The 18,410-nt window shown below is 38.5% G+C and overlaps 1 protein-coding gene across 1 annotated transcript in view; it reads left to right on the forward strand.

Moving 5' to 3' along the window:
- GARS1 (glycyl-tRNA synthetase 1) overlaps positions 1-17,862 on the forward strand; it is a 45,058-nt gene extending 27,196 nt beyond the window's left edge. The window contains exons 9-17 of the mRNA XM_044246315.1: positions 482-644; positions 1,702-1,866; positions 5,573-5,680; positions 6,505-6,650; positions 11,009-11,094; positions 12,720-12,829; positions 15,262-15,355; positions 16,037-16,227; positions 17,595-17,862. Coding sequence (XP_044102250.1) covers positions 482-644; positions 1,702-1,866; positions 5,573-5,680; positions 6,505-6,650; positions 11,009-11,094; positions 12,720-12,829; positions 15,262-15,355; positions 16,037-16,227; positions 17,595-17,720 — 1,189 coding nt within the window. The 3' untranslated portion in view covers positions 17,721-17,862. The remainder of the gene's footprint in view (positions 1-481; positions 645-1,701; positions 1,867-5,572; positions 5,681-6,504; positions 6,651-11,008; positions 11,095-12,719; positions 12,830-15,261; positions 15,356-16,036; positions 16,228-17,594) is intronic.
- The last annotated feature ends 548 nt before the right edge of the window (positions 17,863-18,410 follow it).

The following is an 18,410-nucleotide window of genomic DNA, read 5'->3' on the forward strand; positions in this document are numbered from 1 at the left end:
ATGACAAACCCAAAAAAGAGAGCAGAGGTGATCACATAGCAAGGGTTGGGGTAGAGGGTTCTAGTTAAACTGACTTATCAGGGTTCTTGCTAAAACCGGATTTTATAAAGAAGTATACAGATGGGCCTACGAGGAGGTTCAGAAAACTGACTAAAATTAGGGCAAGCAAAGAATCTTTGTCATTAGACAGAAGTTAAGATTTGAGAGAAGTTTGATTGTATTTATTTATTTAAATTACTATTCAAGTGAGTTGTAAAGTTTTCATTAATATGTTTAAGAATAATAGCCACCCAGACAAACTTAATCTAACTTCTTTTTTTTTCCTTGCCATTCTCTTAGGAAACAATTTTCTGGTTTACTGATAAGAGATTCCTGTCGCCTGAGGGCCTGTATCATTGCAGAGTAAAGTTGAAAATAAGGGCCTTGTTAATTTTTATAGTTAAGTGTGCAACTTTTATCCCTTACATTTTTTTTCTTCCAGAGAATTCACAATGGCAGAAATTGAGCACTTTGTAGATCCCAGTGAAAAGGACCATCCCAAGTTTCAGAATGTGGCAGACCTCCATCTTTATTTATATTCAGCAAAAGCCCAAGTCAGCGGACAGTCTGCTCGAAAAATGCGTCTAGGAGATGCTGTTGAACAGGTAAGATTCCATAGGTAACTTTATTTAGGTTATTCCAGCTTAGGGTCTGCAGCACTTAGGAAATTCTGTGTACTGGATGGCAAAATATTTATTTTAGCAGTCATTTTATTGTTTTATAGTATTTGCTTTTTATACAGTATTTATCCTACACTGTTATTATAGTGGGAGGAAATTACCTGAACATGCCAATTTGTAGGCCATGGGGCTAACATGAAAAAAATTTAGCAGAGCACTTGGAAAAAAGATTCTGGTCTGAACTGTGCCCTGTCAGTCCAACTTTTATCAATATGTACCATTTGGTGGAGACATTTTTACTCACGAAAAGCCAGTCCTCTGGATTTTAATCTTACACATAACAGTTGGGCTAACGTCTTGCATAGAATAGAATTTCTCTAATCATTTGTCTAGAAAAGTGAGTGAGTGGAAACTTTAATAGTCTCTGCTGCCTGATAGTGAAATGAATTGCCCCAGGGAACAATGAACTTCCTGCCCCTGAAAATATTTCAGTTGAGGCTGAGTGATGACTTGCCAGCCATTTTGCAGAGAAGGGCTCTGCAGTGGGGCTAGATGATTTCTAAGATCCTTCTGGTACTGGTGTGTGCTCTGGGGTGCACACACTTCAGTGGATAAGGATACATTAAAATCCCTTCAACATGTCTTATTACTTTTGTTAATTGAGAGGAAGTATATCTGCCCTTGTAGGGTCATTATTATGAATGGCATTGCTAGTACTGTAGTACTGAAGTATTGGGCTGAAATTTTGCTGATCCAGTGAGTATGCCAGAAAGATTTTGAATAACTCTGTTATAATCAGCTTGTTAACTTGGCATTAACCCCTTTAAAAATAGCCACAATCAGATTCTTTGTGTTTGAGATTGTTCTGAAAGCTAGATAAATTAGCTTACCCTGTGTGTCAAATATTTTTCAGTAGAGTATGAATAAATCGAAAGGGGTACACTGGCCTTCAAAAGGATGTGTGTTTTTTGCCTTCCTCTGTGCTGATTTGCATGTTTGCTTGCTTATTTATTCACTTACTTGTTTATTCATTGATTTTTAGGGTGTGATTAACAACTCAGTATTAGGCTACTTCATTGGCCGCATCTACCTCTACCTCACGAAGGTTGGAGTATCTCCAGATAAACTCCGCTTCCGTCAGCACATGGAGAACGAGATGGCCCACTATGCCTGTGACTGTTGGGATGCCGAGTCTAAAACATCCTATGTAAGGATGTGGAAGGGTCGTTAGCATGTGATCTTCACACTGTTAACATAGGAGGCATAGATTTCAAAATTGTATTTTGTGTGTTTTATGTCAGTGGAACAAAGAGAAAAGAGGTCTTTTCCAAAGCAAAATGGAAAAAGCAGTTTTGCTCTGTCTACTTATAAGGAAGGGGTTACTTTTGTGTCCCAAGAGCCCTTTGTAGACTTAGATGGCTTTTCCAGAGACTGATAGTAAGAGAGACAGGGAAGGTCAGTGACAGAGCAGTGCTGGTGTGTACATTCCTGGGATGGGTAGTGTTATGGGTAGTATCCCCAGGTGCAGCTAAGATGGGTGGCCTCCTTCTTGACAAGGAAGGACCCTAGCAAACGTTGGAAATGGTGATAGGGCTGAGTAAAGAAAGACATGGTGCTTTTTGTTTAGAGAGCTATTTGTTAGGTTTTGGTGATAGACTAGTAGTTAGGATCTCTTGTTTAGGAACTACCTTTTCTCAAATTCTATGTATTTAATAATAATTCAGAGACATCCTGGCTACCGCTTCACTGTACCTTACCACCCGCAGCTCCCAAACATGAACATTCATACTGGAGCTTAGGATTGACAGACATTTGGGTTTAGGAGGGGTGCCTGGCTGGCTCAGAGGAGCATGTGACTCTTGATCTCAGGTTCGTGAGTTTGAGCCCCACAGTGGCTGTAGAGATTACTAAACATAAATAAACATTTTTTAAAAAAGTTAAAAAAAAAAAAAGCCATTGGCTATAGAAGATGCTTTCTGCCCTGGTGGCAGTGGGAACAAGGTAGCATCCAGAACAAGGGGCCTGAGAGCCTCCTGGCCTTTCATGTTGGTTATAAAGAGACTTGTCATTTATTCCTATGTGCCCTTGGTTTCACTCTTTAGTTTTCAAAATGACTTTAATAGATTCATTTTTAAAAATTAGAAATAAAAATTAGTCATTTAAAAAAATGACTCATTTCTGTAAAATCAAAAGCAAAAAGTAATTCTGAAGAATATTATGTAGAAAGTGAAACTTCCAGCTGTATACACGTCCTCAAAAGTTGTTCACGTCTCTGCATCAGGGATCAGCAAATGTTTTCCATAGTAAATGTAGTAAAAATACTTTAGGCGTTGCAGAGTTTTGTTTCTTCTTGTCGTCTCTTTCTTTTTTACATCCATTTAAAAATATAAAAACCATTCTTAGCCCCATGGGTTTTTAGCCACTAAATGATATTACATGCATTACAAACATACACGCATGTGTATGTTCATAGGTATGCAGATATTTGTAGTGGCTATTACTGATATTGTTTTAAATATATTCATTTTCCTTTGTGGATTTAGGGAAGAATTTCGGTAATCTGTTAGGTTTTTCTTGTTACTAGATTTTCCTTAGAGACTTGTTGGACATATGTATGCCAAAATGATGGGAGTAGTTATTTTTGGGTTATAGATGAACATAAATTTCTTTACATGTTTTAAATTTTCTGGAATTTCTTCATATTTGCACATCAGATAAATAGATAAATAAATAAAATAGTTCCTGTGTTGTGTGAGAAAAGATTATTTCTTTTCTCTTTGTTCCATACCAGTTCCCTTTCTTAGTTTTCTCTGACTCTAATTTTGTTAAAGTAGACACAGATTCTTGCTATCTCACTTGAGATTCTGAATGTGGCCTGGATTACATTTTATTTCTTTCATTTGTTCATTCAGCATGTATAATTGGTAAGGGCTGTGCTTTCCATTCTGAATGCTTCATATGTAGTATCTTGTGTAATCCTCATCGTAGGTCCTGTTTCTGAGGAGACCGAAGTGCTGAGAGGTTAAGCAATTTGAGTCTCACAGCGAGTGGTAGAGGAGCGGTATGAACCAGGGCCGTCTCACTCTGGGCCCGTGCTCTTAACCACTGTGCTACATTGCTTTAATAGACCTTACGACATTTCTGCTCGTGCTTTTTTGAGTGCCACTGTGAGCTGTAGTTAAGTATTGAGAATCAGAAATGTGGACCTCAGACTTCCAGATGTGATGAACATCATAGTGATAGTAGCTAATCATGCTACGTTGTGTATTTAAAAGCTGCTAAGAGAGTAGGTCCTGTAAGTTCTAGAACCACGTGTGGTTGCTGGATGTTAACCGACTTATTATGGTCCTCATTTTACATTATCTACAAATACTGAATCATTGTATTGCATACCTGGAACCAACATAATGTTTCATGTCAATTGTACCTACATTTCTTTTTTTAAATTAAAGAAGAAAATTGAAAAAAGAAAAATGTGGGCCCAGCACTGAATTAGGCTACATTTTACATAAGGTCATTGGGAAACGAAACAAAACCAGAAGCTTGAAGGTAATAGGAACTTTCAAGGAGAGGGGAGAACTCCTTAAAGACCTTTTCTTGTTTTAAGTACTCACAGTAGTGATTTTTGTTAAACTAGTTGCTTTATAAAGTGTTGTAATTGTTAACAGTTCTACCAAACTGTAGACAACTGGTGCCGTTTGCTGAGCATGTTTTATAAAGCAAAGGAAATGCCAAAACCCTATTCAAGTTGTTCCATTGCAGCCTGAGAGAACAAAGGAAAATTGTTTCTCACTCACTTAAATCAGGGAAGTAAAACAGGTAAAGAGCTTCCTTCCCTCATCTGAAGTACTCCCATCAGTAGAACAGTCTGATAAATAGAAATAAGACAGTCCCTGCATTCAAGAAGAAACTTGAACACTTCCTTTTTATGTGCTTCATATTTTAAAATTTTAATGAAAAAAATGGTACTGAGACAGCTAATGCTCCATTCCTTTCTTCTCTTTTTTCAGAGGTAACCACTATCCCAGGCTTGTTGCTTGCTGTCCTCAGATGTGTTTCAGTGATTTTACCTTTTTAATACATAAATATGTTGACATCTTCAGTGAATGTCAGATGATCAAGTTATTTGATTTTAGGTTTCATTCTTTTAATTTCTGTTTTGTTGTTATGTGTTGGGGTTTCTGAGCTTGTGAGGTTTATCTTTGCCGCCTTTAGTCCATGCACCGCCTGTGGTCACATGCTTGGAAAGCTTAGTAGTTGTGATGGTTGCAATTTTTCATACTCTTTGGATCAAAGGCAGAATATAAATATTCATGAGGACTAACTAGATATCTCCTAAAATAAGCCTTTAACATCTCTGTGGTGGCGTTGCTGTTAAGTTTTATTCTGTGACTTAAATGCTACCTGCTCTTTACTGAGGTTTCTTTTGTTGTGTAAGAAACTGAATTGAACACAAATGGCCACATTCATGGCCAGCTGAGCTGTGTATTTAGCACAGCCATTTGATCTCAGGTTGTGAGGTCAATAGACACTGCATCCAAAGAGAGTAGAGGTTTCTGCCAGATTCATTTTGAATCATGATTTTGAATTTGAAACATGTCTACTGACTTTGTCTAGGTTCACATTTTATTTTCGTAGTTAAATCCTATATTAGTTTATCCCACATTTACAATATGGCAAAATAAATCTGCCCAGAAAATAAGAAGACCACTTTGTGTACATGTGTGAATTATATTTTATAGCATTGTTAGCTGCCTGATGTATAGAACTATTCCCATTTCAAACATTTATAAAAGTTGAGTGGAGATGCTATAATAAATTAATCTTTGGGTATGTGAAAGTTACTTATAATCTGCATGCATCTGTGAATGAACCCAGCGTAATAAATGTTTTTATTTATTATGTCTTCTTAGGGCTGGATTGAGATTGTCGGATGTGCAGATCGTTCCTGTTATGACCTTTCTTGTCATGCTCGAGCCACCAAAGTCCCACTTGTAGCTGAGAAACCTCTGAAAGAGCCCATATCCTTTCTGGTTGCTTCAGCAACTCAGGTCTAAAGTGTAAACTTATTGAAAATGGATAAATCCAAGTTTGCACATTCTGTGGATAAACTGAGATGTTTTGGATATTGTGGTAGCACTTATTTAAACCTACATGTTCTACCCATGTCATTGCTCCTTTCCTAGTCTCTTTCTTGTAATCTGACACACCCACTTTGGTGTGATTTATGCTTTGAAGGAAGCATATTCAGAAGAGTGCTCTAAATGTCTTTCTGGGTGTTGGCCAGTTATTCCCAGCTATCTCCACAATGCATTTCTCTATACCTGCACCTTTAAATAAAGGGCACCTGGGGAATACTTTTTCTACTAAAAGATGAGTGCCATTTTATGGTAGATGAAATAATAATTTAGCTCACTTAGTCTGTAAATCAGTAAAGAAATTTCCATTCTTTACCAGGCAGTTGAGGTCGTGAACTCATCTTAGGGCTAGGCCAGGGACAGCAGGTAGATCCTGTTGTGTTTGGGACATTTCAGAAATCAGTAAACGGTAAGCAGAGGTAATTATACTGTGTATCAGGTTATGTTGCTGGTTAGATAATATCCCTTTCATCTCACTGTAACTTTGTAGAAGTCTCTGTTGACAGTGTTTACTTACTTTTAGTGAGGTTTGTCTGAATGATTCCATGGGTAGTTATTTCATCTTACACTTGAAGTCCTTATAAGTGGGATCTAGGATGCCAATAGAGAACTAGGTGTTTCAATTCGATGATGGATTGTCCTCAAGATCGTTTTCCAAAATACTATGGCAGTTCACTGTGCTTTTTGGTTCCTTGACTACTTCCTACAAAACAGTCAATGTTGTTCAGTTTGAACCCAATAAGGGAGCAATTGGCAAGGCGTATAAGAAGGACGCAAAGCTAGTGCTGGAGTACCTGGCTGTTTGTGATGAGTGTTACATTACAGAAATGGAGAAACTACTGAATGAAAAAGGGTGAGATTTAAGATGTGTACTTTTATTTTTTTTTAAAGATTTTATTTATTTATTTGACAGAGATCACAAGTAGGCAGAGATGGAGGCAGAGAGAAAGGGAGAAGCAGGTTCCCTGTTGAGCAGAGAGCCGGATGCAGGGTTCGATCCCAGGACCCTGAGATCATGACCTGAGCTGAAGGCAGAGGCTTAACCACTGAACCAGCCCGGTGCCCCAAGATGTGTACTTTTATGTGGGCGTTACTTAGCTATGTCTTCTCTGCAGGTTCTGAAAGGGTGAGATCCGTTTCTCTAGAAATTTTTTGCAGGTAAGTATTATCTCTAGTCTTTCAAGAACTGTGTTTGCTGAGATTTTGGCATTATAGCCTGGAAATAGATTTGAAGTGATCTCTCCCCCCCACCCTGTAACTTTCTCAGAGGGGGAGATTTGTCTAAGGAGGTGACTGAGGAAAAATTAGAAATGACATTCTCTCAGTCCTTCTTTTTTTGAACTTTGGAATGGTCTCTATAATTGTTTTAAGCATAAATATAAAAACAATAGAGACAGATCTGTAAAGGAATACGACAAAATCCAGTACTACACAACGTAAAATTTACTGTGTCTGACAAACAACAAAAAATTTCTAAATGGGGTGCCCAAGTAGCTCAGTCAGTTAAGTGTCTGACTCCTGATCTCAGCTCATGTCACGATCTCAGGGTTGTGAGTTCAAGCCCCACATTGCATTCCATGCTGGGTGTAGAGCCTACTTAAAAAAGAAAAAGTTCTCAACATGAAAAAGCATGAGCACATGACCTGTATCGAGGAGGTCTATAAATGTTAAGTATGTAGGTGAATATAAGTGACATTTTCTTTAATTTCTTTAAAAGGACATCTCTTAATTTCTTTAAAACGTAATGAACTGTTTAAAGCAAAAACAGAGGCATATGGGTGACTCAGTCGGTTAAGCGTCTGCCTTCAGCTCAGGTCATAATCTCAGGGTCCTGGGATTGGGCTCTCTGCTCAGCGGGGAACCTGCTTTTCCCTCGCCCTCAGTCCCTCCCCCAACTTGTACATGCACACGCTCTGTCTCTCTCTGAAATGAATAAAGTCTTAAAAAATATTTAAAAAATTGGGGCGCCTGGGTGGCTCAGTGGGTTAAGCTGCTGCCTTCGGCTCAGGTCATGATCTCAGGGTCCTGGGATTGAGTCCCGCATCAGGATCTCTGCTCAGCAGGGAGCCTGCTTCCCTCTCTCTCTCTCTGCCTGCCTCTCCATCTACTTGTGATTTCTCTCTGTCAAATAAATAAATAAAATCTTAAAAAAAAAAAAAAGAATATTAAAAAAAAAAAAATTTAAAAAATTAAGCATGGGTGCTGGTGGCTCAGTGGGTTAAGCCTCTGCCTTCAGCTCAGGTCATGATCTCCGGGTCCTAGGATCAAGTCCTGCATCAGGCTTTCTGCTTGGCCTCTCTGCCTACTTGTGTCTCTCTGTCAAATAAATAAAATCTTTTTTAAAAAATTAAGCAAAAACAATAAGAATATGTTGTGAAATTTATAACATAGAAGTAAAATGTATGCCATCAGCAGCTCAAAGGATGAGAACAAAGAATTGGGACTATACTGTTGTAAGGTACATACATTATATGTGAAGTGGCATAATACTCTTTGAGGGTAGACTGTGATAAATTTGGAAAAGTGCATATGGTAAACTCTAGAGCAATTACCTGGAAAAACATGCAAAAACCAAATGGATATAAATAATGAACCAGTTTTTATGGGAGATAAAATAGAATAATAAAAAATACTCCAGAAGAAGGCAGGAGAAAGGGAAAAACGAACAAAGAAATGATGGGACAAATAGAAAGTAACTCTTGAGATGTTAGATTTAAACTCAGCAGTACCAATAATTATATTAAATGTAATTATCTAAACAATTAATAGCCATTGATTGTCAGACTGGTTAAAAAAAATCAAGACCCAATTAAATGCTATTTACAGAAAACTTGCTGTAATTGTAATACACAAATAACCTTAAACATAAAAGAATCAAAAGATATTTCCCATACAAATATTAATCAAGTCAGGAGTGGCTGTATTAGTATCAGACAAAGTCAACTTCAGAACAAGAGAAATTGCCAGGGACAGTTACATTTCATAATGTTAAAGGGATCAGTTCATCAAGGCATATTCTAACTGTATGCAACTAAAAACAACCTGAAAATATATAAAGCAATCTTGATGGAACTGGAAGGAAAAATAGACAAATTCACAATTACAGTCAGATATTTCTACACCCTTCTCTCAGTAATTGTTAGAGTAAGCAGACAAAACAAAAACAAAATGGGAGTTTGAAGATACAAACATTATTAAATGGCTTAATTGCCATTTATTGAATACCTAATAACTGAAGAGTACGGCTTTTTAAGTGAATTTGTAAAATCTTTTATATATATATATATATATATTTTTTTTTGTACAGCTCTTCCATTGAGTTTTGCATTATTTTCTAGGTATTGTTTAAAAAGGCAAAGGAGGGGTGCTTGGGTGGGTCAGTGAGTTAAGCGTCTGCTTTTGGCTCAGGTCATGATCCCGGGGGTCCTGGGATTGAGCCCCACATCAGGCTCCTTTCTCAGCAGGGAGTCTGCTTCTCCCTCTCCCTCTGCCACTTTCCCCTGCTTGTGCTGTCTCTTGCAAATCAACTCTTTTAAAAAAATAAAGTAATAGAGCAAAGAATACAAAAGACTGCATATGGCATGCAAACCATGAAATAGTTCATATCCGGCCCTAGATAATAGGCAAAGTGAAAGAAGTCTGACACAAAAGATATATATGTAAAACTAGGAAAGATGATTCGAGTTTATAGTGGTAGAAAGCACATCACTGGTTCACTGGGAGTGGAGGGGATTGAAATGGAGCTTTGGGACGATGGTGGTTGCATGAGAACATTGTCAAAGGAAGTTTTGTAAGATGAATGTTTGTAACAAGTTGAAGATATATGATCGTCCATTTCAGTAGGAAAATTTTAAAACATACTGGCTTCCCAGAATTAACATCTATTTATGCTAAAACACATCAAATGCCATTAAAATGGACAAGTAAGAGCACTAGTTAGATATCATTATTTGTCATAAACATGACAGTTTCCTTTATTAATTCTCAAATAATGGCTCTTTGCTAATTTCAGTTTTTTTTTAATGACTGTTACCTACTCTACACCTGGACTGTACTCACAGAATATATCTCATAATGTTTATGTAATGGAATTATAATGCACTTACAAACTACAGACAGAACAGTAAAAATGGAGGAAATTCGTGAAAACCTCTCATGCTACATGACATTATTAGTGCTAGAAACTAGCAAAATGCAGTACAAAGTGTGCCAACTACACGGCTTAAAGACAACCACATGAGGGCTCTCTTTTCCTGCCACTGAGCTGCTTGTGAGCCAAGACAAATCCAAACTGATCATAATGGGAGGAAATACCTAATAAACTAAAACACATGTCATGAAACACTTGATAATTACATGAAACACTTGATAAAGGTGAGTTCTTCTAACCAGAAGTGGAATGGTCATATCTGAGGATACAAACATAATGCAGTCACTGATTTTTGGAAGGATAATGTTTTATATTGATGTATTGGACAGAATCATTAAACTTCTGTAAGCTATGGGGCGCCTGGGTGGCTCAGTGGGTTAAGCCCCTGCCTTCGGCTCAGGTCATGATCTCAGGGTCCTGGGATCGAGCCCCGCATCGGGCTCCCTGCACAGTTGAGAGCCTGCTTCCCCCTTTCTCTCTACCTGTCTCTCTGCCTGCTTGTGATCTCTGTCAAATAAATAAATAAAATCTTAAAACAAAACAAAACAAAACAAAAACTTCTTTAAGCTGATCTTCAACATAAGTGTCAAAGTTTATTTGGAGAATAGTATGGGAGTTTTAAAATTACCTTTTATAAGATGACAAGCTGGTCATTTTTGCATTTCTTGGGACAATAATGAAAACAGTGTTTTTTTTGCCAGCAGGCCTATCTCTGACAAATTTATTGTAATTATTCTAAAGCTAAAATTTTTTTTTGAAGTGGTTTCGGCTTTATTTTGATCTCAAACGCAAAGGAATTAATCATTGAGGCACTTGTGGAATTTTATAAGACTAGTTACATTTTTGGGTGCTTCCCAGAATACTAATTGATTCCATTGTTAAAATAATAATTTGGTGTTCCTTATGAAATAATTTAAATTTGACTTCAGCCATTTTATCTGGAAAGTTGACCAACCTATATTACACTTAAAATGAAAAGAGTTTAGCAATTGGTAAGACTCCTTTAAATTAAGGCATACGAATGCATGTTTTCCCTAATAAATGATGTGTTCTCTTTGTAGGGAATTCACTGTTGAAACTGAGGGCAAAACATTTCAGTTGACAAAAGACATGGTCAATGTGAAGAGATTCCAGAAAACACTACATGGTAAGTTTGTAAAAAATAATTAAGAAATAAAAACAAAAATCATTACTCTTTAAAGTTTAAGTTTTTTTTTTTTGTTTTTTTTTTTTAAAGTTTAAGTTTTATGACATAACCATTTTACAGAAAATTTGAAGAAGAAAAATAAGTATTTAATGCCACAACCCTAAATATGTTTAGGGCATTATCTTTTGCCTTTTTAAAAAAGGCATTGTGTTAATAAATTGTGTTAATACTAAAAAATATAATGCCACCTTTGTATTTCCTTTGAACTGAGGTGCATATGGAGAATATCTCTTCAATTAAAACCATCTTTTCATTTGCTTACATTTTAAGGAAATATCCTTTTGTTTTTTTAATAAGCAAAGGAAAGAATGTACCCCTTCACTCTTTTGTGACAAATTAACCTTTTAAAAAGTCATTTAGATAATTGATCTCTCATGCTTTTGTAAAAGATAAGGAGGTGATTATTATTTGTAGAACAAATTACATGAATTGGGATATGAGTATTTTGGAGAATATACAAAGGATGCTTATGGTTGACTGTGGCTAAGTGGAAGCTTCTGGAAACTGAGAGTAGTAGGTGGGTATTTGAGAAGCTACTGCTGTTGGAGACAGCATGCCTACTTTTCTGTTTGTTTTTGGCCTGCCTTATGGCCAGGCTTCCGTGAGCTGTGAAAACAGTCTGAGCAGTGATCAGAGTAAATAGGGAATCCTTCTTGCTCTGGGGCTTTTTAGTTGCTCTGGTTCAGAACTGTACTTCATCATGGCTTGGGTGACCCAGAAGGATGGGCAGGAGATGCCTTGGTCATATGTTATTCTTACTTTTTATCACAGACAAAAGAAACAGCCTGTCTTTTCTTCCACATATGTGTATTTTTGGTTCTACTTCTCTCATTTCCCTGGAAACAAACTATCCAAGGTTAAGGTCAGTTAACCTTAGACCCAGTGCTTAGCAGTCATTCCTTTCTGAATAATAAGTGTTAATGAATCCATTTCCTCTGTGTACCACAGATACAGCCTCCCCATGTGAGGCCTCTGGTAAATGTCTTTGACTGAGTGCAGATCATCAAGCAAACTCTTCTCTGAGGGCTTCCTGACCCCAGAACCTTGGGAGTACGATGGCAATAACTTGACTTTCTTAAAGAGTTCTCATCAAGATAGCAAGATAAAAAGTAATCCACAAAGCATGTGATTGTGTGTAGGAATTGTTTCTGTTAATTTTGCCAGTTATGGTGGTAGATTTCTCATTCTAGCAAAGTCTTACAAAAGCTGGAGAGTTTTCATGCTTTCGAGATGATGGAGTAGCTGCTGTTGCTCAAAGCTTAGCAAGTGTGGTGTACTTGGTGTACATAGTATGCTGTGGCACTCTACAGAAGGAACACTCTGGTACCTTATTTCAGTTTTATGCTGTATAAAGAAAGAATTTGGTGAAAATGTTAAAGGCATCATATTTCCTACCGCAAGTAGTTCTAAGGAATGTTCTGACTTATTTGTCCTGATGTATAGGATCAATCAAGTCCATCTAGAAAAGAGAACTTCTTAGTGCTGGTAAGAATTGTTGGGAGAGGACCCGCAATGCATTATGCAGGGTTGGAGAGAATGTTACTGGATTTCTATCTCTTTTGCAGTGGAAGAAGTTGTTCCGAATGTAATTGAACCCTCCTTTGGCCTGGGCAGGATTATGTATACAGTATTTGAACATACATTCCATGTACGTGAGGGAGATGAGCAGAGAACGGTAAGTTGTCTTGGATAGTATGCTCTTCTCTCACAGTGTCAGGGCATGAAGTTTACTGAAGTACATTATTAAGATGACTCTGGAATGAATGATTAGTTACCGAATGTACTAGCGGCATTAACATTCATTCATCTTTGCTTAACTGTTGACAAAGCAAAAACTTTCTTCTGTTAGCTCATTGAGCTTTGGAATATGTAGTCATTGGGGTTGTTTCAATTGCCTGCTGCTCTTTATTCTGAGACAGGGCACATTATGATAGGGGAACTATCCGTATTGTGTCAATGGAAGATACTGGCACTTTCTGGATATACTCATGTTTTCAGAAAATTAGGAAGAAGGGGATGTCTCAGAGAATTTGGACAAACCAAATAACTGTATCTATGCATTGGTGAAGGGTTAAAGGGTACTTTCTCAAGCTGCACAAAATTCAGGGACTTTGGGGGTTAAGGTTCTCATCCAGAGGTACTGATTCATAGGTCTGAGACCTGGGGATCTCTATTTTCTTATAAGAACCCCAAGTGATGCCAGTGGAGAGATCGACAAATAGTAAATTGGGCAGTGGTATTTGGGGGATAGCCTTTCCTAGCATTCAAGTTCTGTTAAAGGTAAATATTTCTAAGAAGTCTTCATTAACTCCCACACACTGTCTTTTGGCCTTGATGCTTCTGAATCACTGCTCCATGCCTTCCACTTTATCTCTTCATTCTGCCTTATTCCACGTTTCTCACCTCGCCACTGCCTGCAGAAATTACACTCTTGTCATTTATGGGCACAGATTTCCAGGAAGATCAGTTCGAAGACTGGCTAGAGTGGAGAGGTTGTATATGCCAAATAAAGCGAATGAAACATTCTTATCCGCATGACCATTCTGGGCTGTGTGTACATGATGTGAGACATCACCTCTGTACTTCTTTGTAGGACATTTAACCTTGAAGAATAGACTCATGAGTTCTTGGTGCCAGTATTTTAAAAAGTCTGACATACTCTTATGTCATAATGTAGCTGATAAACCTACTGTCTTATTCTCTGCCGTAATTGCATCTTCATTTCCTGACATTTAAGGAATAGCTTTTCATTCATTCAGCAGATCATAAGAACCTGCTCTGTACACCAGATGTGTAAATAAAGGCATGGTTATTCTTGAGGACTGGTGGCACACTCAAAGTGTTCTTTTAGATACCAAGTTTGCTTCAAGCCTTTTCTGTTTATTTTTCTAATAAAAAGGTCTTTAAAAAATATTTTAGCTGTTTCTCTGAATCTCACAATATTGATAAAACCAGAACTTTAATAGGAATTTTATAAGGGCTAAGCAAGAACAAATTAGTGACAGTGTTTTATGAATTACATAGAGATTACCTTCTGAAGAGAAATCTGATTAGGCTCTGAGAAGCCAGAAATGTTTCTGAATTTTTATCACATAGCTCCTTAATCCGTTTTCCTATGAATTTGGTATAAAAACATTGCCAGTGAGATTGAAAAAATTATTTTTCTAGAAAGGCAGTTCCTCACTTCTCTCTCACCAGATAGAGAGGAGTGGAATTCTCAGTGTTCTGTGGTTCAGGCAGCTGTGGAGTCTAAGGGGTTACAGTGGGGATACTCAGCACTGCTTGGCATTTAAGGCTAATGAGGCTTTTGAGGGACTCAGTTGGAATCCATGTCCGTGATTTTTATGGGACCTGTTCATTCTTGCTTTCCTGTGGACCTTTCCTTCCTTTCCTGTGGACCTTTTATACAAATTTTATTTAAAAACTGGGATCAGCTCTTATTTCCAACTGAAAACAGTAGACTAGTTTGCTTTTCACAGAATATCTTCGCTGTCTTTATTTCTCAGTAACTCTGAAGCCTACTTGAGGAGCAGTTTAATAGGTTTGTACTTTTCAGTAGAGGTATACAAAGCATCTCTTTTGGTTTCACTCTATTTCTTTTGGGTATACGTTTGCAAACTAATTAAATTTTTCTGCCTTACCTGGTTACTAAAGCTCATAGGCCCTTCAGCGATGCTGAATTTCTTAAAGGACAGGGTTGGATTTTGGTTTTCGGCACTGCCACTTACTATTTGATGATTTGGCAGGAGCTTCTCTAGGGGTCTCCAAGGAAAGAAGTAAGGCTTTTATGTGATACCAGAAATGACCATCTCACATGGTAGCTTTCGCAGCGCTTTCACATCATTCAGCTTTGTACAGACATGTGAAGTAAGAGCGGATGGGAGGTACTCGTGTTTAGGTGGAGAGACTGAGATCCAGAGTTCACTAAGGCAGTTCGGATTTAGAGCTGAAAATCAGATCCTTCTGGGTCTGATTACCATGATTTTTCTTTGTCACACTGCTTTTCAAATCATATTTTCTGGTATTTTGATAATGAAATTTGAACATTACTGTTTAGATGTTTATAAACTAATGTCTTTGGATTTCTTTCTTTTTTAAAACATGTAGTTCTTCAGTTTCCCTGCTGTAGTAGCTCCATTCAAATGTTCGGTCCTGCCACTGAGCCAAAACCAGGAGTTCATGCCATTTGTCAAGGAATTATGTAAGCAAATCCAGTTGGGTAATCTCTAGGGGAACATTATTAAGTAGACTGAATTTTAGAAAATATTTTTTTCAATAAAAATACGTACTGAATAAAGAGTAAAAAAATCTAAATGATTTTAGCTTCTGCCCTTACTTCTCTACAAGAGGGTGTGTGCTTGTTCAGAATGTTTCCTCCTAGCATGTGAATTAGTCAGGGTAGGACCCAGGGGTCAGATTTAAAATATCCTTGCTTCTGCTCTTGATCCTGGCACTGCTCCCTTCATTGGGGGAATCCTCGTTGGGGGTTAACCATCCTAGTGGATCTGCACCCACTGGACCCACAGCACTGAACGGGCACCTAGTGGTCCTGTGGTGCGGCCCACTAACTTCAGTGTTGGGAAGTGGGAAGGGTTCATTGAGTTGCTTGGGGTCATGCAAGTAAAGGTGGGGGAGTCTGGACAGGACCTCCTGGCCTTGGCGCTTACTGTGATACTCGTTCTGCAGCCGTGTGAGATACAGGTAGGAGCTATAACGAGGCACTTAGTAAATTTTGGTGATTTTTCTTTCTTTTGCAACTGTTACTTATTGTTCTCTTGTCTTAGTCTCTTTTATAAGCTCCTGATCTTGTATGACAACATGTAGATGACATTGGGCCTTTGTTCATTTTTTATTTTTAATTTACTTAATTTATTTTGAATAGCGGAAGCCCTGACCAGAAACGGCGTCTCTCACAAAGTCGACGACTCCTCTGGGTCGATTGGAAGACGCTATGCCAGGACTGATGAGATTGGCGTGGCTTTCGGCATCACCATTGACTTCGATACAGTGAACAAGACCCCCCACACGGCAACTCTGCGGGACCGAGACTCCATGCGGCAGATTAGAGCAGAGGTGGCTGGCCTTGTCTTTGGCATTTTTAGTCTTAGAAATGTATCCTGGTTCCTTCTGATTTAACCTGGATTTTGTTGTGTCTATGCTCCCCACCCCTTTTTTTCCCTTTGAATTTTAATCATAGGCTTCTATCAGAGCACAGATTCTCAGATCCCCTTGGTTTAATTATGAAAATACCCATTAACAGTTATCTAATGTTTTATAACCATTTGGCCCACTTTGGACCCATTCTCCAGCAGTTTGCTTTTATGTAGTTGTTTATTTGGGCAAGAGAAGTGTGATCCCAAGTGGTTGCTGCCATAGTTTTATTGGCAGGCTTTGGGGGGACTTTGACAGTTTTACCTTTATATTTCTATACAAATGTGTACATATGTAAGGATACCTATGTATGTATAAACTTTTCCTGTGAATCCATTCAAAATAGCCAATAATGTTTCAGTAATTTTACTTAATGGGAAGGGATAATGGCGACGGGAAGAGTTCAGAAGGGGAAGGAAAGAACACCCACTAATTGACAACGGCCTGACTAATTAATTTTGAGCAGAGGTTTTATTTAACCTGCCTGTTATGTACTTAGCTTGCTACAGAGAGTTAATAATAGGAAAACAGAAGTAAAAGACTGCATTTTTTCCAGAGGTGTTTATAGTCTAATTTGGAAGTTAAGGATTTCTGGTTTGTCTTTCTGCAAAGCCAGATCTGGCTACTCTGGAACTACATTCTCACCTGATAGTGGTTCTCAGAGTGTGGTCCTTGGACCAGCAGCATTCACATCACCTGGAATTTTGTTATATAAGCAAACTCTTCAGCCCAGACCTACTGAATCAGAAACAGGTGGGGTGGAAGGTTGGAAACTGATAGAGAGTGGGCATGACATGACCCCTGGATGATTCTGATGCACGCTCAAGTTTAGGAACTGCTGCTGAGTGGTAGCCAGTGTTTAGTTGTGACGTGGGAACAGCTGACCTTCTTGGTCGGGGCGCTGCGGTTTGCCAGTCTCCCTCACTCGCTCCTTGACTGGCTTCTCTTCTTAGAGTTAAAGTTAATGCTCACGAAGTAGCTTCAGATGGCAGCTACTTAGAATAATTAGGAAAGGCTTTGTGGGAGAATTCAGTGATCCAGGGGAGCTGGTAGATATTCTGGGTGGGAAGAAAAGGATGAACCCAGGCCTGGGAGAGAAGTGAGTAGAAGTAAGTGAGGAGGCTTTAGTAGGAGTAAAGGGAAACACTGAGTGGGAACCGGTTTGCAGAGGAATCTTGTCATTAGACACCGATCTGGCTCTCTGTAAGGTCTCCTGAGTTCAGGGTTAATCTTTTTTCGACAGTCTAATCAAGTTTGTTGATTCTTGGAATTCTCTTTCATTTCCTCAGGTCTCCGAACTGCCCAGTGTAGTCTGCGATCTGGCCAACGGCAGCATCACGTGGGCTGACGTGGAGGCAAGGTATCCTGTCTTTGAAGGGCAAGAGACTGGTAAAAAAGAGACAATCGAAGAATGATGACAATTTTGGTGACTTTTGACCACTTGCCCTAATAAAAAAATAGCTCTTATCATGCCCACTTTACAAACAGCATTGCAATTATTCCTGGGGACTGCATTTTATCCTCAGTGGCTGCCTGATTAAAGAAATTCTGAACAAACTTGGAATCCATTTGCTCATGTTTCTGCGTTTTCAGCAAAGCTGTTTTTTTCCCACCTTTGAATCGATATGCTTATGACTTAATGTTAAATGCGATTAATACTTTTTTTTTTAGTTAACAGCTGCATCGGGGTAAAATTTACATTTCATAAATCTCACCAATTTTAAGTGTCCAATTCGGTGATGCTTAATGTATTTACAGAATGTTGCAACCATCACTGCAATCCAATTTTAGACCGTTTCCATCACTCTGGAAAGAAGTTACATGTACATTTAGCATCACTGTCTAATCCAACCTCAGTCCCGAGTAGCCACTTACCTACTTTGTCTCTCTAGATTTGCTTTTTCTGCCCTTTTTCTTTCTCTGAGAAAGTGGTGCAATGTGTTAAAGAGACAGCGTTCTCAGCGGGTGGAACCACTTCTAGGAAAAGCTGGGATGGGGGATGGGCAGCAAGAGTAGCGGAGGAGGAGGAGGAAACGTCCTGCTGAGGGGTGGGAAGCATGCTGCTGTGGGTTCTTAGGGCTGCCAGCCACAGTGTTCTGAGGACA

This window comes from Neovison vison, chromosome 4 (genome assembly GCF_020171115.1).
Source record: "Neovison vison isolate M4711 chromosome 4, ASM_NN_V1, whole genome shotgun sequence".
Lineage (NCBI taxonomy): Eukaryota > Metazoa > Chordata > Mammalia > Carnivora > Mustelidae > Neogale > Neogale vison.